Source organism: Scaptodrosophila lebanonensis, unplaced genomic scaffold, assembly GCF_003285725.1.
Source record: "Scaptodrosophila lebanonensis strain 11010-0011.00,11010-0021.00 unplaced genomic scaffold, SlebRS2 tig00000080-arrow-pilon, whole genome shotgun sequence".
Classification (NCBI taxonomy): Eukaryota; Metazoa; Arthropoda; class Insecta; order Diptera; family Drosophilidae; genus Scaptodrosophila; species Scaptodrosophila lebanonensis.
This window is the reverse complement of record NW_022060561.1, coordinates 3,774,112-3,798,041: the sequence shown is the minus strand read 5'-3', so window position 1 is coordinate 3,798,041 and position 23,930 is coordinate 3,774,112. Positions and strand designations below refer to the sequence as shown.

The 23,930-nt window shown below is 34.9% G+C and overlaps 1 protein-coding gene across 1 annotated transcript in view; it reads left to right on the top strand.

Moving 5' to 3' along the window:
• Positions 1-23,930, top strand: part of LOC115626072 (ATP-binding cassette sub-family C member Sur) — an 84,561-nt gene that overhangs the window by 50,547 nt on the left and 10,084 nt on the right. The window contains 6 exon segments of the mRNA XM_030521324.1: positions 3,565-4,208; positions 7,902-8,059; positions 11,715-11,910; positions 15,890-16,580; positions 19,134-19,261; positions 23,610-23,904. Of these exon segments, the coding sequence (XP_030377184.1) occupies positions 3,565-4,208; positions 7,902-8,059; positions 11,715-11,910; positions 15,890-16,580; positions 19,134-19,261; positions 23,610-23,904 (2,112 nt within the window).

The window sequence follows — 23,930 nt, the reverse complement described above, 5'->3', positions numbered from 1 at the left end:
TGTGATTCTCAACTAGCTTATGCGACTTTTGTTTATCATGGTGGAACAAAGCAGAATCGAACATACTTATCTATTTATATATATTATTGTATCTCTTCTCTACGTGCTGTATTCGATATTGGCGCCTGTACTAATTTCTTTACTAAGTTTATTCCATTTCGAGTTCTGTATCGGTTTGTTTCTGGTTTCATTATTTTTTTATAGTAGTTGCTATATAAAGTGTATTAAAATTATTACAACTTAGAAGTACTAGCTATCTTGTCCATCGATTCGACTTTTAAATTAAAGATACATAATTAAAGTTATGGAAAATACTACAGATTTTAAGAATTTAAACATATAATTTGCTCGGTGTCCGGTTTCAATATTGCTGGTTTCAGAACTAGTTTCAATGCTGCTTTCGTTACTGAATTTAGAACTGCTTACCATTTCAATATTCTATTTTGTTCCACGACGGTTTCTTAGAGCTTTTCTTTTGGGTTCTTACTAGTTTAGTTACTAGTTTTTTTTTGGTTTTAACAATAAGTAATACTTTCCCTTGGTGCTAGATCCGTTACTGGTTTCGTTACTGATTCCATAAGTTAATAGGTTGCTTTACTATTTCTGTTACTGACTCTGTTAGTGGTTACACTATTGGCTTCAATACTGGTTCCCATTTCAGCATTAGTTCCTACTGGGTATAAGTATTACTGATTTTGATTCTATTACTATCTATATTATATAAGTAATATGAAATGGAAAGGGGTTCCACTTTAAACAACCTTTTCTTGAAAGAATAAAAACTTTTATAAATCTGCTTTAAATTTTTGATACATCTGAACAATCTAGTACTTTATTTTTTCTCCGATTTGAACACTTGTATGCTTTACATCTTAGCCGATTTAATGTTGAAAGTAAAACTATCAACACGGTGGAAGGGGGGCCATTAATTGCATATGAAATGAAAGTGTTCTGAAAATTGAAATGCAAAGAATGGCTGACAGTGTCTGCTAAAAGTGTGTGTGCAACACGCAATTCATAATTTCACTGTGCCTGGCACCACAGCAGGTTAAATGCTATTTGCAACATGTTGCACATTGAAAAAAGCGTAGCAACAACGAAATAAATATTAATAAAACACCAACAAAAACGCACGCGTGTAAAAGATAAACAAACAAACAAAAGCGGGCGCATACTTGTATGAATAATGAAAAACATACCTTTATGCATATATAGTACACTATTTTTTTTGAAATTTTATTGTTTTGTTTAACTTTCGCGTCAATGCTGCCGTGCATCAATGTGTGTGGTTGTGTGTGTGAATGAATATAAAATTGAATTTTTATTGAAACAAACGGGAGCAAAAAAAGGAAGCGCATTGATAGCATGGCGATGTGGCTAAGGGTACAGGTGGGAGAACAGATAGGGGAACAGGTGAGGGAATAGGTGAGGGAACAGTTGAAAGGCAACATTTTCAGGGTAGGGTGATGAAAGAACATAATACTACACAATGCTTCTGTATCAGAGCTTGGACACCAACTGGAAAACTAGGGATACATTTTTGGCAGCGTATTGAAAACTAAAGCCGGTACGCAGAAATAGACTTCTGGCATGCGAGAGAAAATAGTAAATAAAAAGACCAGTAAGAGACATAAAAATAGTCAAAGCTTCTTACAAAGGTAAATAATTATTGTTATATTATTTTAAAAAATTAATAAGCTACTTGGTTATAAATATAATTGTGTCTGGGAATTATTCGTACTTTACAAAGTGATTTCATAGCCAGAGAAAATAATAAAAAAAACTAATAAGCTACTTGTTTATAAATATAATTGTGTCTGGGAATTATTCGTACTTTACAAAGTGATTTCATAGCCAGAGAAAATAATGCCTGGTTTTTACCGATCGAAGAATCTCTGAATGAATAAATCTAAAAATCTAAAAACTAATAAGCTACTTGTTTATAAATATAATTGTGTCTGGGAATTAATCGTACGATACAAAGTGATTTCATAGCCAGAGGAAATAATGCCTGGTTTTTACCGATCGAAGCATCTCTGAATGAAAAAATCGAAAAATCTAAAAACTAATAAGCTACTTGTTTATAAATATAATTGTGCCAGGGAATTAATCGTACGATACAAAGTGCCTGGTTTTTACCGATCGAAGCATCTCTGAATCAAGAAGGCACATACTCGTAAATATGTACGTACTATATTTTATTAATAATCATGGCAAAACAAAGCGATTTAAACCCATTCTGTCTGCCTGAATGGACGCCTCGATTGCGGAAGCTGCGTAGCCTATGTTGGTCAAACTTTGTACTATGTCAATAATTTTAGTTTCTAAGCATTAGGAGTTTATCTAAAGCTGTGCACAATTTCGAGGCTTCATAAGCTAGAATAAATATTACTTCATTTTAATTGTTGTCTTAAGATGTAAAAGTTATTAGAGAAACAACAACAAAATGCATAAAAACATTTTTAAACCAATTCAATGCGATCCTGTTGCGTTTTATGCTGCGGTCACTAAACGAATGAGCAATATTTATTAAAATGCCGGTACAAGATAATTAAACACTGTTACTACTTAGCTTATTGGTATTTTGGATTAATTAAAATCTTGGTAAAAGATGTGACGATTGGTGGGGCTATTGAGGCGGCTTTTGCTGCTCTTTTGCTTTTATTCCTGCATGTCTCTGGTGTTCGTATTAGTTGAATTTGTTTATGGTTTGCGAAGATCTTGTCCCTAATTGTGCTTGTGTGTGTTCATTGTTATTGCAGTGAGGATTGCTTTCGCTTCAGCTGTATTACAAGTATGAGTAGACATGTAGGATGGTGTTACAACCGAACTTGGAGTTATATGCTCCTCAATGATAATGCTGAACCATAGGTGAAGCAAAAGCATTTTAGGAAAATGGGATCGAATACTGCGAAAGGCTTATTAGAAAATTAAAACTATTATTATTTGATTTATTTATTTGTTTATTTTATTATATGTCGACAAGCACAAGCTCTCGTCATAAACAATAAAGGTTCACAATAGGGAAATCCAATCAAATTACAATTATGTCTAATAAACGGCTTCGACTCCATGGAGGCAGCCATTGTTAGTCAGAGTCGTTCAAAGATTTGTGTGCAAACATTCCAAAAAATAAACATTTGCAACTAAACACTTGTAAGAGAAATTAAACTTAAGCGAATTACTAACTAATTAATTAAATAAAACTATAAATAAATGAAAAAAGGAATTTCTGACCCGCGGGGGGAATATTTTTGAACCAAGCAAGCTATGCCCCTAAATTATAAAATTTTTTTTACAAATTAATAACCATGTAACAATTTAAATGTAGTTTTAACAAAGCTGTGGCTTTTCTAAGATTTCATAAATTGAATTGAATATGTATTTTGATTTGCAACGACGCTGACCACCCTGTTGAGTTGCTTGCGTTCACAATTGAATCTTTAAATAGCACAAACAAATATTTTACTGCTCACTCAATGGATGGTTGGTTGGTTCCACCTTTTCCACTTATGGCATATCCTTTTGATTTTGTTTCTCGTTTTGTCTTGCCATCCCTCGCAGATGTCAATATTGACTACAAAGCAGTGACAGCGAATGGTTGCAACCGGAGCGAGCCACAAAACGACATTGACGTGGCAAACGTGAGCCAAGTGCAGTCGCAAACGGATGCAAATGCCGGAGTTGGAGTTCCACCTTCACCTGAACCCGCACCTGCACTTGCACCTGCACCTGCACCCACAACTGGCGGCGATGCTGAACGCAAATATGGTCAGATATCGCATCACATATATATGCTGTACATGCGCGCCTCCGGTCTACCCATAATCATTACCTTTTTTATCACCGCACTAATTTGGCAATGTTTGCGTGTCTACACGGACGTTTGGCTTCAACGTTGGACGAATCATGTGGCTGTGGCTGTGGCTGTGCCTGCTGGTGATGTGGAACTGGACATGGATCTGGATGTGGATATGGACCACGAAGTCACGTACTACTTTTGTATGTATGCAACAATTTCGTGTGTTTGCATTATAATGGCCATGATATCAACACCGGCCGGACAATGGGCCGGATGTAATGCCCGTCGTAATTTGCACGATAAACTGTTGCAAACGATTTTGCATAAAAGTTTGCACTTTTTTCAAGTGACACCGCTCGGACGCATCGTGAATCGTTTCAGTAACGATATGGCGATCATTGATAAGGTAAGATTTGTTGTTGTTGTTTTTGTGGTTTGGTTGTCATTAACACACGCACACACATAGGCACAAACCACTCACACACACACATACATTATTAGTACATATACATATATATATATATTTGTGTGTACATCTGCACCTGCAGCATCTGAGGTTTTACTCGTAGTTACCAAATTGGTAATTTCTTCGAACAATTAACAGTTCTAATAATTCAATAATATTATTAGTAATAATACTAAGAACCTTTGGTTTTTGATTTCAGTTCATTTATTAGTAAGTTCTAAGAATTCCAAATGGAATACAACGGGAATACATATTTGTTGCCATTAGTTACAAAACTGCAAAGTATTCTGAAGGACAATACTTTCAGCTTTCTTTGGATAGAAAAAGCCCATACAGAGATTCTGGCTGTGATTTTACAGCCAGTCCCTAAGACTGGTTCTACATTTACAGCTAAGCTCTTTTTACCGGATTTCAACTGATGTGCTTTGTTTAAAAAAGTTATTCTTTTTCTAAACTTTTGTCACGTAATTATTTCATCTTTTTCCCACTAAATGATTCGACCTATCAGCTTTATACATTTCCTTGCCTTGAGACTTAGATCTCAGTCGGTTTCCCCTCAACTTTTATACTGTGGTGTGTTCTTCTTATTTTGGATGAATAAAATCAAATATTCTAAAGAGAGTGGTATGGTTCTATGATTTATTTTGCCAAGTTTTTAGCTGTACTTGTACGATATTCTCAATATGGTTTTTCCATCCAATTGCCAACCAACAGTTCCCTAGTTCCAATTCGAGGGATTGCGTAATTTCATAAAAAATAATTTGATATTGTCAAGCGAAAGGTATTTTGATTCAAATTTAAAACATCACAATGCTAGGTCCGCTTATGTTAGAAGCATTAAAGTTGCAATAGTGGAGTCTTGACGTATTGTAGGGTATTCCATTTGTAAAATTCAAAGTTATCCTTTAATCCCACGAACATGGTGATTTCAATAGTGAAACTACTTGCTTCTATTAGGCACGAAAAAATGTAACTTTAGCAACTCACACTTATAAGTTCAGAAGAGTTGCTAGCAGCTTAGTACTACCAATTGCACAGAGAGCTTTAAACGTGTACTTATTCGTTGTACTGTAGGGTATATGAGTAGCTATGCGTGCGGATATACACTAAATTCTGGTTGTCTTTTTTTTTAAATGATGGTTGGCATAAAATATGAGCACATTGGCGTCTGTTTCAGTCTGCTGTTGTTGCTGTTGTTGTTACTAGCTTATATAGTAACTCGTATATAGTATGCACGTGTATGTGTGGGTATGTGTGCGTGTTTGTGGTTTAGATTTGCAACTGATAAGCACGCATTATGCATTGGCCGTGAGCTTAGTGATATATGAGTTTGTTGACATTATTTTGCTGGAATTGTGTGCGATTGTTTGGGTTATAGTTTTGCAATTTAGTGGGGCTTTAGGTAAACAAAATTTGAAAATTGTAAAGGGATTTCATTGAAGTTGGCCATATTTCAAAGAGCAATTAAAGTAGCCGGAATTGGAAATTGAATAAATTAAATAAATGAATTTAGTTTGGTTGCTGAAATATTTTCCAATAATCCGTGAGAGGGAAATGCGCTTATGCACCATTGCAATGAAAACCGTTTTAAAGAAAAAAGTGATATTAATTACGTCGTATATTAATATCAAATATGTAGAGAGAAGCGCGTATTTGTTGATGACAAAATTTGATTTAGCGAACAAAGTGTGTTTGAAAAATATCAATATGCTAAGGGGCGCCATTAAATCGTAATATTTATATCAAATAATACCATCATTAACAGCCCACTATAGACACAAATTGGTCCTTAGTATTGGAGATCATAGATTCATCATTATGTCGTGGACTGGCCTTCTGTTGCCTTCTGTTGGGCAATCTTGTGAGGTATTTGGTTCGGTCCGTTTTGAGTGCTGGATAGTAGCGTAGAATATATTCAAACTTTTCGATCGCTTCTGTTTATTTCCTGCATCTGTCATCTGTTGTTGTATCCAACAGCTGTGAGCTGTAACTGGGCCGGTGGTTAGTCTGTATTCCTTTTTCATTCATTAGGTGAGGTTTTATCTCTTCACGTAGGCGATCCTTCAGTTAACAGAGCATTTCCATGGCTTTTTCCTTCGTAAAACGCTTTTGTTAGCTCTGCTTCTTCTTTTGGAAGAGAGTCGACCATCCCGTTTCTATCTAACACTCGGTGGCTGAGAGTCTAGTAGATATTCAGTGTTTTCTGGCGCCTGATTATAAACCTCTCTATCTATCTATCTGCCTCTCGGCTAAACAAGACATTTTTGTTGATCAAATTAATTGACAATTAATTGATTTTACAAAATTTCTGCTTTCGATAGCCTATTTGTAAAAGTTTTGGGAATCAAAAAATATTGCTTCAAACACAAAAGAAGTTATGCCAATTAGTGGAACGGCAACTTTGTAGAAATAACAAGAGAGAACGCTACAGTCGAGCAAGCCCGACAGTGTAATACCCTGTACCCATGTAAACTTCCGACACTGAGTTATATGCGCCCATAGCAGCAGCAAAAAGAGGAAGAAGAAGAGCGAACTTGTTGCTGCAGTTTGGGGGGATTGTACTGTAGAGAATTTGTTTCGCTAATAACTTTTCTTAGAATTGACCGAATTGAAATTTTTAAAATTTTATACAACAGTAGACAATTATATATAAATTATGTGTGCAAAGTTTGGTTTAGGTAGCATTTGAAATGTAGACGCTTTTGACGAAATTCTGTAGCGGGGGGAGGGGGGGAAAATCCAAAAAAATAAAATAAACTCGTCCTTACTCGGACTTAGGAGAATCTGGATGCCAACTTTGGTTATTCTAGCTTTTATAGTTTCTGAGATCCTCGCGTTCATCCAGACGGACGGACAGACGGACGGACAGACGGACGGACAGACGGACAGACGGACGGACGGACGGACATGTCTAGATCGATTTCTCTCGTCATGCTGATCAAGAATATATATACTTTATGGGGTCGGAGATGCTTCCTTCTGTATGTTACATACTTTGCACTAACCTAATATACCCTTTTTACCCTACGGGTACAGGGTATAAAAATTGCTAAAATTTATCTTTACGTTTAGTTTCTACATAAGACTAATCATGTTGTGCAAATGGGTATGCATCTGAAAAAGAAGAGAAATATATCTTCGTCATCATCATTAGCATCATCATCATGGCACATTCTCCTGCACAAGTACACAGTTTTTGAAAATTAGCACGATTGCTGGCAAAAATTTGATTATGATACATGGGTTTTGTTTGTAGCGCTCGTGACAAGCATTTGTCAAATGTGCAAACATACATACGAGTACATAGATCTCTATATTGAATATGTTGGCAAATAACAACAGTGCAAACACACACACACCCACACACACACACCCACACACACTCTGGCATGCATGCTACGTGTACATATATCCGTATGTATGACGTACACAAATTTAGTCATTTGTCAATTTGTTGGCCGAAAAATGCCCGCAAACGAGCAAAAGTCATTTGAAAATGTCAACCCAGAAAGCCACAGCCACACCATCACACACACACACACATACACATGCATGAACATTCAAAATTGTGTTACACCCAACCAACCAACCAACCAACCTGCCAACCAGCCATTCATATATTTTCATTTACAGAAAATCGCTGCAACAAGTCAACGACTGTTACAATTTACGTTGCTCTGCGTGTTCGCCATATTGATAAATGTGAGTGTGACGCCCTGGTTTTTGGCTCTAACGTTGCCAATTTGTGGAGCCTATTATTTTATACAGAAGTTCTACAGGTGTTCGGCGAGGTAAGTTCACTCACACCTACACACCTATGTACATTCCAACATTCAAACATACTCACATTCTAACTAATGGCAAACATTTGTGAGGCGTCATTTTTCATAGCATACTTTTGTGAGACATGCTTGCAATAAGGCTGCGCTCGCTTCGAGAAATTGTAGAAAACCGTTATAAGCGCACATGCTAGAGATGGACATCAATCATACATCTTGCCTACAAAAATGTATCGTGTTGTTATTTGATTTTTAACAACCTTTGGGGAATTGTTTAGAGACATGTGCGGAAAGGGGCATGTATTTAAATTGGTTGTAGATTTTATTACATATATACAATTTATTAAACTAATTTTCTACTACCAATATGGCAGCTTAAGCTAGTTGAAAGTTAGGGAATACAAAAGTTGTCTATAGTAAGCATCTATAGGACGCACTTACATCTATGTATATACCTTACTTACAATGTTTTACATGAAAAATGAAATTATATTTTATGATATATATTGGTTGTAGATGCACGCTATAGTTTAAAAAACGACGTACTAAGTATATGGGTATTTTCAGTGAAAGATCCACCGAGACCAAAACATTAATAGTTCTTAAACTTATTTTTTTTGTTTTTTTTTTAATGCAAAACTTTAATTATATTGTTATTATTTACAACAACTTAAATGAAACTTATAGGAAATATACAAATACAGCTTAAACTAAGAGTTGAGTCTTATTTTCATAGCTTTATAGAAAAACAATCGAATTTAAAAATTTAAGCAAACTTTACAATTATTTATAACACTTTACGAGATATTCAAATGGAAATTTTCCCATTTTAGTAATAACATTTGCGTTTAAATTTATTTTTGATTATTGCATTTAATACTTAATACTCACAAACATTTTTCCATCATACAAATTGTTGTTTAATTTATATGAGAAAATAAATACATATAATACTTCTGTTAACTCAAAAAACATTTTCACCAAGCTTTTCTCATATATAATTTAATAAAAAAATAACAAAATAACATATAAATCATGATGGCAAATATGTCCGTGCGAACGCGCTTAAAATTTAATTGCACAAAAAGTGTAAATAATTTTTGGGTAAAATCAAAATCATTTTTAATAGACATCAATGCACGACCTCCTAAGATTAGTCACATTAATAAATTGCCTTAGGTTTAGCTAAAATCTGGGCTTAAGCTGGTGGCCGCGAAAACCACCTTTGAATTTGTCACAATTATAAGTTAGGCCCATTAACAACAAAAAACAAGAAAGGAATGCTAAAGTAGAGCAGGCTCAACTCTTAAATACCCTGTACCACCCCATAAAAAAGTAATTTAATTAATTAATTAATTAAATTAAATTAATTAACTAAATTAATTTAATTAATTAACTAAATATTAACTAATTAAATATAAAATATTCCATGCATGCATACATACATTTACATTTACATCAGAATCGTGCCTTATGCGTGTTTGTGTACTTGTACATATGTATGTATGTGTGCATTGGGCCTGGTTATATGGCTATAACTTTCTTTCCGATCATTTTATCATAATGAAACTTGGTATACGGATATACAATTACTAACTGGATGTGTCTACCAAATTTCAGTTCAGAATTCCAAGAATTACGGGAGTTATAGAAAATCGTTAATAGGGGGGGGGAGTGGGGGGGTGGATCAGAAAAAATGAACAAACTTGTCCTTTCTCGGTCTCAGGAGAATCTGTATACCAAGTTTGGTTATTCTAGCTCTTATACTTTCGGAGATCCTTGCGTTCATACAGACAGACAGACAGACGGACAGACGGACAGACAGACGGACAGACGGACATGGCTATATCGACTCGGCTTGTCATGCTGATCAAGAATATATATACTTTGTGGGGTCTACCAAGCCTCCTTCTGTGTGTTCCATGTGCACTCGCACAAAACTAATATACCCTTGTACCCTTTGGGTACAGGGTATAATGATCGTTTTCATGTGATTTTTTTGGCACTTTCATGGAAATGCTCATTTGTATTAATCTGGCAGCAGAAACGTTGTACAGATTATTCTCTTAATTGTACAGTTAAGAACTTTACACCCCGGCTTTTTCACTTAGTAAGGCTTAAATTGCAAATACTTTACCAACAACATGGATTGTTTACACTCTTGTTTGAAATATATCTTATAATTAACATAAAAAGTAAGGTTCTTCGATTAAAAATAACACGCTTAGCGACCGAAAATATATTTCAATTATATATTATATATATTATATTGGCAAATGAAATAATATTGATAATCAAAAAAAATTATAGATTAATTTAAGACATTTATTTGTATTTATTTTTTTGCGCCACAGCCGATATTTGAAATTGTTGAAAGTCCAACTCTAATTCATACATTTGCGTTTCAATTTAAAGTTGAATACCTTTGTGCCACGCCCATTGGAGCCGAATCTTACGTTTTCCTTTCTCAGCAGCCATTTAATAGTTTTAATATTTTTGTGGCTCTCATTTTTTGGTCTGTTTAGAAAAGTTTAGGAAACAGTGCCACAACCAGCCACCCAACTCAGCCGCAGGCCATTGTTGTTATTGTAGCAGTAGTAGTAGTAGTTGCTGTTGTTGTTGTTGTTGCTTTTGTCACATAGATAGGGGCATAGCCGGCAGATGAGCGTTCACAAGCTGTAAGTAACATTTGCCGTCCGAAGTTTTTGGCCATAAGCAGTTAAAGTTGGTTACAAGCACAAGAACAGCAGCAGAATAAAAACAAAAGAATTTTGCATTTTGTTTATTTGCTCTTGTTGTTCTTGTTGTTGTCCATTTTCCATAACTCTTGCTTTGTGTTGCTTGCTCGTGCCTTGTTTAGATAGTGTGAGTAGCACTATTAGTAGATTCCTATCTATTTTGTGGCTTATAATTGTCTTTTAAGCATATTTTGTGCAACTTTTCGGCGGAGAAAGTTTATGAAATGTTGAAACGGAGTAGCATTGTGGCTGGCTTTGAAAAAGAAATTTGAATACATAAAATCATTGTGGAGAATATCTTTTTACTGAAATATTCCAAAACTTATAGGTCTGCAGATTTGTGTTTTGAATAATGTGCCAACATTTTGTTGTTTTGCGTAAATATTGAGAAAAGTACGTTTCTTACTTACAATTTTAATTAATTTTTAATTTTTCTGTAAACGAGGGAATGATAAACAAAGTGTAGGTATTTATATTTTAAACTAAACTCCTTAATAAATTTCAATAGTGTAGGAGTAGCTTTCAAAACTTCATTCTGAACTAAACTCCTTAAAAAATTTCAAAACTTGATTCCTTAGTATGTTCTTAATTCAAGCTAAAATGCGTTTAAATTAAACAACCTCGTTTGAACCTCGTTTATAAATGACTTTCTCACACATTGGCTGTGTAAATCGATTTGTGTATTTCCTAAAGGGCTGCCCAAAATGCTTGCCACAAATAGTTTAGTTAATATAATCAACTGCATATACTATGTACGAGTTTATATATATGTATTTTTTGTTCAGTCCTTAGACCATGACTAATCACAATGCATGCTACAACGTCAGCAGAGTAATTCAATTGTGGTTTACTTTACATTTTTCCCCATCGCCCATCACCCATCACCCACAACTAAATGATATTATTATTGTCTTTGTGTGGCTTTCCAGGGAGCTGCAGCGCATTGAAAATTCAACAAACTCTCCGGTCATCTCACATCTGTCGGAGACAATACAAGGTGTGACCACAATACGAGCGTACAATCAGGAGGCACGTTTCACAGAGATACTCTTCAAACGTCTCGAGGCGAACACAATTGCATTTACCATATTGAATACCAGTAATCGTTGGTTGGGCATATCATTGGTAAGTCCTTTGTGTGTCTCTGTGTGTGTGTGTTGTATAGTGTGTAGTGGTGGTAGTGGCATGTCTCCTGTTTGTTTGTTTGTGTGTGTGTGCATGTGTGTGGAAACACTCGCATATGAGCACAATAACAAGAGGCAGGCAATATGCCAGTTATGCACATTGATTTCTCAATATTATGTTTGCTGCAATGTGGCTGTGTGTGCGTGTGTGTATGTGTGTGTGTTTGAATTGGCATTTCACTTAGACAGGCACTTTGTTGGACAGTCGTGTGAGACATTTCCCATAAATGCACTCTGCAAAAATTCCAAATTAAAAAAGCACTTTTCAGCAATATGTTGAAAGCGACGGTAAAATATCACGGATTTGAAAAATGGTTAATACAAATAAAAAACTGTAATAGTTTATGAAAAATTGACTTGTTTGGTTCGATTTAGTTGGACGAAGCCCAATTATCCTAAATTATATTGTACACTTTTGAATTTAAATGCCTCCTTATTATTATACTACAAGTATAATTGTTATACTGTAAGTATTGCCTTAATACTGAAATAGGCTTACCATTTCTACAGGTAAAGAAAACACTCGACAGCGAAAAAACACATAGATAGTTTTCAAAAATACTGAATGCTGGAAAACATGATTTGATATAAAAATTGTTTAAAAATTATATTATTTAACTATGCCTTCTATTATAGTAAACTCTTTATAAATAATATTTCAATTATTATTTATTTTCTATTTTGACAAATTAAAGCAAGTATACAATAACAAGCACTACCTGCTAGGGCCTTCCAATCGCTTTAAATAATATATAACCATTTAGTAATTGAAAAAAGCTACGACAATTTGCTTGAATTCAAAAAAGCTTAAAAATACAATATTTTGAATGCAGAAATACTTAAAAATATTTTGTTTAACCAAAAATTGTTTATTTTTATTTTTTATTTTGTTTATTTTTATTTTTAGAAAGATGTTTTGAGTCTGATATTTATCCGAAACCTTTCCACAAAGAAATAAACTACTTAAGCGAGTTCACGCTATTTTATAAAGAATATAAAAACTGTTTTTTAAATCTCAGAAAATATGTGCTGATAATTGGACAAAATATTTATTTTTTTTAAAGCATGCTTTTACTGAATACTATTCATAGTAATATTTTTTTTGCTGAAAACAACGTTTTTTTATTCAAATGTATTCTACGTTTAATTCTACAAAATTTAATACATTTTTTTCTAAAATACCTTAATTTGTATTTTCTAATACGAAGCGCTATATTTTCTGTAACGTAACACTTATTTTGCAATATTATTTAGGTATTTTTTCATAATTATAAAAAAAAACATTGAATTTGTTTTTAAAAGAATTCAAATTTCAGCTGTTGCTTCACTTAAACATTTTTCCCTTCAAGGGTATCCCACCCTTTCATTTTAAAAAAGAATTAAATACGTTTTAAATTTGGTTGAAATGATAAAAAGGTATTTCTCTGAGTGCCGACGATTGGCTGCACAGGTAATTTGCCCATTTACCGCCCACCTGACCATCCGTCCACTAAATCGATTCACCCCGAGCATATAGGCGGGTGTAGTTCACGTTGTTCGACAGTCTGTTATGGATTTTAAGCGTCCATTGATAAGGTACAAATTGGTAGCACATTGTGTTGATGTGTGGCATTTAAAATGTGCATAAGGTTTACAAAATTGATTGTTTTACTGAACACACAATTGACAAAGCGAGTATTCGATTATTCACTGCTAAGTTGTTTCAGGAATGGCCAAGGGGAGGGTGCAGCTTAAAATCTAGTCAATATATAATATTGGAAGCCACACAAAGCGCATTTATAATCATATAAAGTGAAAACTCCCTTAACGGGCACTGCTTTTAAGCGGACACCCAATTTTTGGTAGAACATTCGTTTTGATAATCTATTATTATTTTTATAAAATATCCTATAACTTCCACTATTTGTGATATTTTGATATTCAATTATTTCACAATTATTCTCAGATTTGCAATTTTGGACAAATATTGCAAAATAAATTAAATGTGGAATGGTTGCTAAAGGAAAATACTTTAATTTTCTAATAATTTGCAATAGTAGTGAATATCTGTTTTTATTGCTAAAGCCAAGCATTGCACTTCTCAATGGCGCGCGTTTACTTAATAATTGGTTTTAAATGTATTTTATTTATTACGTAAAGTTATTTCATGATTTTGGATCTTAATTTTTAAATTTTTTATTTATTTTTTGATTGTTGTAATTATTTGTAAGTATTTACATAAATCATAACTGACATTTTTTTATGCTTATATATATTTATATTGGATGAATTTAATTTATTTTAATTGTCTAAATAGAAAAAAAGAAAATAGGCAAAAAATTAAACGAGTGTCCGGACAAAAGAGTTTTCCCTGTATCTGAATTATTTTAAATGAATACTTAGAAAACCTAATTTTCCATTTTATAATGTTGCTAATAACTGCTAATCAGCATCAGCACGTATACGCATTATGTTTTGCATTGTTATATCCTCAATCTTCGATATTCGTCGATATTCTTGATATTCCTATTAAGTTGCTTCAAATTTATAATATTTTTGCCGTTATTGTAGATAGAATGCGAAGGATTTTAAAATATTGAAGAATTTAGTTTGGGTTTGATACTGATTTGTTACTGAATGTATTATAATGTAGTTGCATATAGATTTCTTTTTATTGATGTATGTGTGTGGCAGTTGAAGCGGTTTTGATTTGTTGTTGTTGTTGTTGTTGGCACAGAAAACAGCAGCACGTCGATGTAGGAAGCCACCTACTTAAAAAGAAACGAATGGGGGAAAAAACAGCAAACAAAAGTTTTCAATTGTGGTTTGACTTTGGTTAGGTAACAAACGCCACTGTGCCACTTTTCATTAAGATGAAAGAAGCAACAACAACAACAACAACAACAATAAAAACATCTACTACTAGTACTACTACTTAACAAGAAAGTAGAAAGAAAGACAGTTTAGCAAAGCAAACAGCAAAGGGCCACAAATTTGGACTTGTTAAGCTTTGGCCTGATTAAAAGGTCATGTGTGGGAAATCTTCAAAAAAATTCTCTACCACTCTCTTTGTCCTCATACACTGTTAGAAAAGTATCAAAGTATTCACTTAATAATAATATGTATGATTAAGACCATCTATATCTGTTTCAATATAGATTCCGAAACGTTTTTATATATGACTAGCGGCCCGGTACGTGCTTCACTACGTATAAATAAAAAAATTTAATTGAAACATCAAATTCATTTATTCAAATAAAGAATATTTTATTAATTAACAAACGGCTGGGGGTATCGACTCTGGCACAGGCAACATAAAGTTTGCCATGTGAAAAACATGATTCCTCCAAATGCACACCACAATCCCCATCTGAAAAAAGTTTCAATTTGACAGCAAAATCCTCATAAACAAAATGATCCGCCATTTATTGAATTCATTTGTTACAAAAAATATGATAAATGAAGAACAACTCGCCCGATTTTGTGCAAACATTACATAAACCATCTACTAGATAGTCCGAACAAAGCCTAAACTTTTGCTTTGGATAGTTGAGCCCGTTCTTGGGTTATAATATTACAACGAAAAGTGTCATTGATTTGTATATATATGCATGTATATATTGTTTTTGACTGCCATGTTAGCCATGTTTTGGTTTTAAAATGGTCGTACGATCTAATGCGAATGAAAGCAATAAAACAGTTTGAAAGACCTGTAAGGATCCATGATTTAGGAATGGGAAAAGTTCCATCTTTCTTGCTTCAATTAAAAATTATCTAGTTCTATGCTAGAATCTCTGAGAACATATTGTTGTTGTACCAAAAAATGTGTCATCCTGTTAAAATTAACTTTCCACACAAAATTGTTGATGCTTTTCTTTGGGCGTTCTTTCTACCTCTTTCACTCTCTAACTCTTTCGCTCTGTTTGGTCTTTTTCGTGCAGGATTACTTGGGCGGTTGCATTGTTTTTGTGGCCATTGTGACGGCCCTGGTGACGGCAAGCGTCAGTTGCAGCAACTATGTGAGGGAGAGAGGGGAGCTGGCTTATGCCGTCAATAAAAACATGCCAACAGTCGACTCGAAGGAGACAGCAGGCGAACTGACACCAACACCCTCGCTTGTCGGTCTGGCCATAAACTACACGTTGTTGGTGCCGATTTACCTTAATTGGGTTGTAAAACTTTGGGCCGATATGGAGATGTATGCGGGCTCGGTCGAACGCATTGCATACTATGCCCAGCTTGATGAGCAGCAGCAGAAGGAGCAGCAGGAGCAGCAGGAGCAGGAGCTGGAGAGCTCTGAGCATGTGGAAGTTGTGGAAATCAGCAATGAAGTCGATAGGTCGTCCTTTGCTGACAAACTTTGCCCAGGCGCACCGTCAGCTGCCGTTGATGTTGATGGAGACGGCGAATCTGATAAATTAAATGCAGGCATTGCAGCCGGCGACGGCAATCACTTAAACTTGCTCACGACGACAGTTGTTGACAAGTTGGAGGCGTCTCCGGCCTGCAGCACCGTCGCTGCACCGGTGATTAAAGATAAGGAAATGCCAGCACTGGGAGCTGACAAGGTCGCGTTACCTAATGAGCCTGCAACACGGCAGCGGGAACGACGGCATCGCTCCGTCAAGCGCTGTAAGTATATACTATATAGTGTGGGAGTGGATGGCTGCCACCTTTTAACCTTCAATTAGCTGGCAACCATTTTATGGCTCATTGATTGCGAATTGATTTATGATAGTTCGCAAATAGTTCAGCGTTAAAGCTTTGAGATAAAGTCTAGTGGTGTGTTAAATTGTTGGCAGAGTTTAGCGGAATGTAAACTGAAGCTGCACTAAATTGTTGCAAAGTTGCGCGAACAGCGCCTGGCACAAACAGCCATAAAGAAAAAGCTTCAGACCAGCAAAACAGTTCAATGTTTTTGAAGGCATGGCAAGAAATCGAACTCAACACTGGCAACAAGGGCAGTCCAATAGCCGAACGTATCAAATAGATTATGATTGATACGAATTAGGCAGTCTAAAGAATTGATGAGAATTAAAGCCAGAAGCTATCAGTTATTTAAAGCTATAAGCTATTTAAAAACCCATTTGCAACTAGCCCAAGCTGCCAGATTGGTAGCAGAATACTGGTTTTATAAATTGTGAGTAATTTTTTGTAAATAAAAATTTAAAAACCAAAAAAAAATGCTGCTAGTAAGTAATTACTCAATATTGCCAATATATACGGCAATATATTGTTCAAATAATTAATTACTCAAGTTGAATATGTTGGCAATAAGATATTGAAAGTATTATAGTATCGATATGTATCGAATGCAGTACCGAAATAATTTAGTGTATCTTAAGTCATAAAGCATCGAAGTGAGTCTCCAAATTATCGAACATACATTAGATATTGAATTTTTCCTAACTAATAGGGTATTGTAGTTAATGTATCGAAATGGATTATAAAAGGCACACAAATAAATACGATACTGATAGGTTTTCCAATTCAATTAAAATGTTTCATAATCGCAATGCTTATTAAAACAAGTAAAAAAGCTAAAGTCGGGTGTCCCGACTTTGAAATACTCTGTACATATGTTTACAATAATTATAGAAAATACAAAAATTAAGAAAATAAAAAAAAAAATTTGATCGATTTTACCTCTCTCGGTATTCGAACTCACGTAAAGGGTGTATAATTGCACATTTACATAGCAATTGCGTCTGTGTGAGTGTATGTATGCCTATGCGCATCTATTCGTGTCTGTGTAAGCATTTTCGCAGTCAACCAAACAGCAACATCAACAACAGCCGCGGGCAGCGCTTGAGCAGCGCTGCAGCAGCGCTGCATCAGCAAATATATTTATGGCTATAACTTCTTGTTAAATCGGTCTATCATAATGAAATTTGGCATACGGACACATAATAACCAACTGGGGGTATTTCCAAAATTTTAGTTCGAAATTCCAAGAATTACGGGAGTTACGATTTGCGGGGTAGAGGGGGGAGGGAGGGGAATTCCAAAATATACATTTTCTGCGTATTCACATAAGGCATCTGGGACTAAAATTTGGTGTTCCTAGGTCTTATAGTCTCCGAGATATAGGCGATTATACGAATGGAAAATCGGGAAAACCCCCATAGGGGGGAAGTGGGGGGGAAAATCAAAAAAATAAAACAAACTCGTATAGAATACACACATAACGCATCTTTGTGCAAAATTTGGTGTCTCTATCTCTTATAGTCTCTGAGATCCAGGTGTTCATACGGACGGACAGACGGACAGACGGACAGACAGACAGACATGCTGATCAAGAATATATATACTTTGTGGGGTCTGCCACGCCTCCTTCTGCCTGTTACATTTTTCAGCTCCCGCAAACCTAATATACTCTTGTACATTTCATGTACAGAGTATAAAAATAAGATTACAAAGCTTTTATACTAAATGTCGTACCCAGAAAATAATAGTTTTTGTACACAAAAGTAATTAAAATGTTCCCTAAATCAAGTATCGAATATAAGGTGTGTTCAAAAGTTAATAAAATGTTCCCCAATTCAACTATCGAATATAAGGTATGTTCATGCAAAAATTAAAATGTGAATTCGAATATTATGGTTATTTGAATCAATTATGTAGCGATATGGATTACATATGTATGTAAGTATCTGAATCAAGAATTGAACTGTAAGGTGCCATTATAGCTGTAGGTATCAATAGTTTCTGGTCCGACAGGCAATTAATTTGCATACCGATGTAGAATGCAATTAAAAGAAATCATAGTTTTATACAAAAAGCTAGATAGCTTCGTAAAAATCTACTTTTCAAAGTTGTCTCTGCTGCGCAAAATATTTGCACGTCCGACCGCAGACTGAAAATGCTGAGAAGACGTATATTCAACTAGGAGATCGGAAGGCAGATTAAATCTTTGATTTCTGATCTGTCTGGGACCTAAAATCGTGCTCTAGTGTGTCGACTCTAACTGACCCTTTTTGTTGTTGTTTTTTTTTATAAATTGGTAGCCCTCATCAGTTTGTTTTTGTTTGGAAACATTTCCGAGTGACACTTGCGGGCGCCCAAAATGCTGAAAGTTGGCAATTTGCACGCCTCGTCGATTTGTTTTCCATATATTTGTATATTTTTGTTGTTGCTGTTATTGTTGTTGTTTAACATAATTTTATCTTTTCCGTTTGATGGCAGACCATAGCGTTCCCATCTCTTGGCCCCAGCGTGGCGACATCGCGTTCGAAAATGTCAGTTTGCGTTATGAAGGACAAAGGCAGGATGTTATCAAGAATTTAACATTGAAAATACCAGCAGGTCAAAGGGTAAGTGATTTATTTACTTTATTTTTGCTTTGTTCAAGTCAAAGACCTTTTAAAGCGAGCAACAGAAATGAACTAACTGCAAACCTTCTGCCAATGGCCAACTGCATATTGAATAAGCGGGCAAGAAGTCAGCAATAAACAAAGTCTCAGCAAATACGAGTAGATGGGGCATGGAAGCCCCAACAAAGTGTAACCAATGCCTCGATGCTGGTATCCACTTTGGCCGCAAACTAACCAAAGCCAACCAAAGGGCCATATGCAATGGCCAAGCGGCTCGGTTGGTCGGGTGGTCTGGCAAAAAAGTCAATAGCTGCATGGAAAGTTGGCAAATACAAAAACAGAGGCAGAACCGGAGCCGGAGCCGGAGCCATGTCTGTCCGCATATAGACGAATAGTATATCTGCCCATCATCATTAGAGCTTGTTGCAGACACACATGCATATCCTAACCATATATACACACATACATATATACTGGTATGTACTAAGAGAGCACTGGGAGTTGAAAAGTCTGTGGAAGGCACGATGAAGTTAGAAGAAGCGCTGCCTTATGCGCGCACAAATGGGAATACCCTTGTTAAGGTTGTATACCTTTTGATCCGTTTTTGGTAGCAACAGAAAATTTTTGGCAGGCTCCAGACCCTCAGCTTATGAAGCATTACGAAACGAAATGATATATTAGTGTTCATATTTTCGTCTTTCTGCATTTTTTCTTTTTAGCTGACTATTTTCTAGCTGCCAAGTCAGTTAAATTGAATCACTATATGATATTTATATATAATATTTTATATTTATAAAACTTGCCATATATACTTGAATTTGAATCAGACTGCTATGCAATATAGCTGCCATAATAGCGATCAGGCTTAAGAAAAGTCTATGAAACATGTACAACATGTACATACATTATCATATTGCTGCCCTAGGCACTATTTGGTTTAAGAAAAATATTTAAAGGAAATCAGTTTTGTTTACAGAAAAGCTAAGAAGCATATTTGAAAGGGTATATTACCATTGGTGCTTTGAAGCTAATGTACATACATGACTTTTTTTCTCTTTGTTACCAGCTAGCAAATATTGTAAATTTTCTAAAGTAGTTGTAAATAAAATTGATAGGGTTTTGAAGTTTTAATGGCAGCCTCAATAAGCAGCGACAGTGCAAACGGCAACATGGAACACGACTGACTGATGGACAAGCTCCTTGGATGAATAAGAAAATCAAAACGTCAAGTGGAGAGATGTCATAAAAGTGGCAAATGTTTTAAAGGGATTTCAGGTCTGACTGAAATTTTGTTTAACCCTAAAACACTTTAAGGACATGTCAGCAGTGTTTAAAAATAAAGTCTGAAATCCATAAATAAATCAAACAAGGTCAACTGCGCAAAAATAAATGCTTTCCACAAAGTATGAGTATGCATAAAAAATGTAAAAACAAACAAAAGGTAAACCAAAACATGAATAATAAACAATAAAAAAAGAGCTACAATGTTTTATGTTTTATACATAAGCTAAGCCTATTAAACTTAAATGGATTACCAAACTACAAATGAGTATGTGTGCGAAGCTCAGATGCTCTCAAGAAATTAAAGAGAAATAGGGAAATTATCTATTCTATTTGATAATTTTAATTTAATATAATATCAACACAATTAAAGACTTTTAATCTTTAAACTGTTTTCCCAATTTCAACAGATTTTTCTCGTTTGTAAAACTTGTATTTTTTACTGCTTAATTCCTAATATCAAAATGTATGAATGTATGTACTATATAGTATAGCTATAATATATATAGGGTCTTCAAATATTACTTTCCACGATTCTAACAGCCCCATTGAGGTCTATTTGAGACTGCAGCTTATAGTTTGTGTCGCCTTGCTAGGCGATAGAAGTTCAGGCCGATCTCCAGGACCGGCAACATTCCATTGTTTTGAAAACGATTTGAAAGAAATTTCTTCAAAATGAAACTTGATAATTAAATTAGGTAAGGGATTTCAGTTCTTTTTTTTAATTTGTTGGCCACCAAACCGGGAACTGTATCTTAAATTTCAAGCAGCCTTGTGTCGAATTTCATCCCGTAACTTCTTTATTGGAAAAAATTGTTAGTATTGTGTTACAAAACAAATGAGTGACCAAATGTAGCCGACTTTTTAGCATCGACTTTAATAGCAGCTAAGGTCTTTTCACACATATTGTTTATAATTTAGTGGTTTTTTCATACACATATCTGGAATTCTATTTATTTGCACAAATTTATGACATCTCCGTACCACATAGGACCTTTGCTTAGTTTTTTATGCTCTTGTTTATGCATCGGCTGAAACATTTGGAAAACATTTCAGACAAAGGCAATAAACGGATTTAGAGCGAATGGGCAGCATAAATAAATAAATAAATCAAATCGTCAAAAGGGTTTCGCTGACGACAAAGCCGACAAATTCAAATTGAAATCTGTGTGTATGGAATACGTTTTGTTTCCAATAGTGGGCTACAGCTTTTTGCAGCTTAGTTCAAAATAATCGATACACTTTCGCCACCAAAAACTAATTGCAAAGACAATGAAAAACGAAATAAAAAAAACAGCGCTAGTTATTGACAACCGGCAAACAGGTATTATATATATGCTGTCAACACACATACACACATATAGTATATTTATGTAGTTACAAACATTGTAATGCTAAGCAGCTCAAGTTGCATATTTAAACAGATATTGTCGACAATGGCAGGACGCGGCATGGCGCCGGAAGTATTGAGCCAAATTCATGGCCAAGTAGCCTGCGAAGCACGATTTATTCCAATTCGATTTCACAGTTAACAGCAGCTAGTATACATAAATACATACATAACTACATACATACATATGTACTTACATATGTGCATTTCAATCGCAAATGCCGACGAGAACAGTGCATTGCATTAATACACTGCCATTATTTCCACTGTGGTATTCAATTAATATGTAGATTCTCTGTTTGTCTCAATTACATAACTTATACTCTGTATTTTATAGTCTTCAAGCTTTGCTTTTATTTTTATTTTTTTTTATTAGTTTTTATGTAAGAATAATTTATCAGTTTCTGAAATTTCAAATATAAAAATATTATTTATAGCATTACAGCTTTCTGTGTGCCGCTACTTTCTTATCGTTAATCGTCCTCCATCGTCCTCCATCGTCCTCCGGTAATCCATCCCGGTAATCTTGCCCAACCAAGCTTTCCAGACCATGTTGATTTTCAATAGCTAATGTTCTTCTTAGACTTCATCAGTAACTTTAAATTTTTCTAGCAGTCTTTGCTTTTCTTTAAATTTTATATTAATTAAAAAATGAATTAATGAAAAATGTTTGCCTTGAATCACTGATTAAGGATATATATAAATAAAGACAAAATTACAGCTTGAGTTTTATATTTGATAAAAAAAAAAAACTCAAAGCATAATCATTGTTTTATAAGTTTTTTTTGCTGCTCATCAATAATTGCTAATTAATTTTTTAAGTAAAACTCAAAAGTAATCATTCAATTGTGAGCGAATGAATAAAAGTTGAAATTTATAAATCATGGTGAAAATGCTGCTGCTTAGATAATCCTTAAAAAAGAATATCTGTAAACTCCTTGTTTTCTCAAAGTTTTTATAAGTGATTGATTTTTTCGTTTGCAATACTGATCAAGCATAGGATCGAAAGTTATTCACTTTGATACTTTAATTATTTATTTATTATATACTTGGTTTATGATGAGGCTTATAATATTGTGTTTATATTTGATCGTTTAATGACGATATTTAATGTTTGTGGGTAAAGAATTGATTGGCTTACATTAAATGACAAATGACGATGGTTCAACGATGCGATCGAAACGAGCTTCTGTTGGCAACTGTCTATACATAGTATGGTGAAATGCAATGGCAAGAGAGCAAAGCTTCAAATGAGAGCGACATTACAGCGTCGGCCACTTCGTGTTGCTCTCTCTAATTGTAGCGCATCTTGGATTCCAACACATATATACTTTGTGAGGTCTGCCACGCCTACTTCTGCTAGTTACATACACCCTTTTACTCTTGGAGTAAGGGCATAAAAATTGCTCATTTAATTACTATTTATAAGTGTGGCTAAAATTGAAACTCTCTTACAATAACGCCTACATTTTGAAGTCTCTCTTAATTGCCTGGGGCACGCATGCACGCATGCACGCAGGTGTATTAGTTTTAGAAGCTCTTTGATTTTTACGGTGTACGAGTATGCATGGCTAAGCAGCCATCCACTCATGATGCAAACAAGCTACTGCGACTCTCACTAAAATCCACTTGTTCTCTCTGCCTCTCCCTTTTATTATCTGTCTCTCTCTCTTGCAGATTGGCATCTGCGGCCGCACGGGCAGCGGCAAATCATCGCTGGCCCTATCCCTATTCGGTGTATTGCAAACGACAAGTGGCCAGATACGTATCGATGACGTGGACATCGAGCAAATCCAAGTGGACGAGCTGCGCACGCGATTATCAATAATACCACAGGATGTGCATCTGTTCAATGCAACAGTACGTGAAAACCTAGATCCGCACGGCTATTATTCGGATTTGCAATTGTGGAATTGCCTCGAATTGGCGCAGCTCAAGGAGTTTGTCAAAGTGCAGTTGCCGGAGGGTTTGGGTGAGTGCAGAAATAACAACAACAAT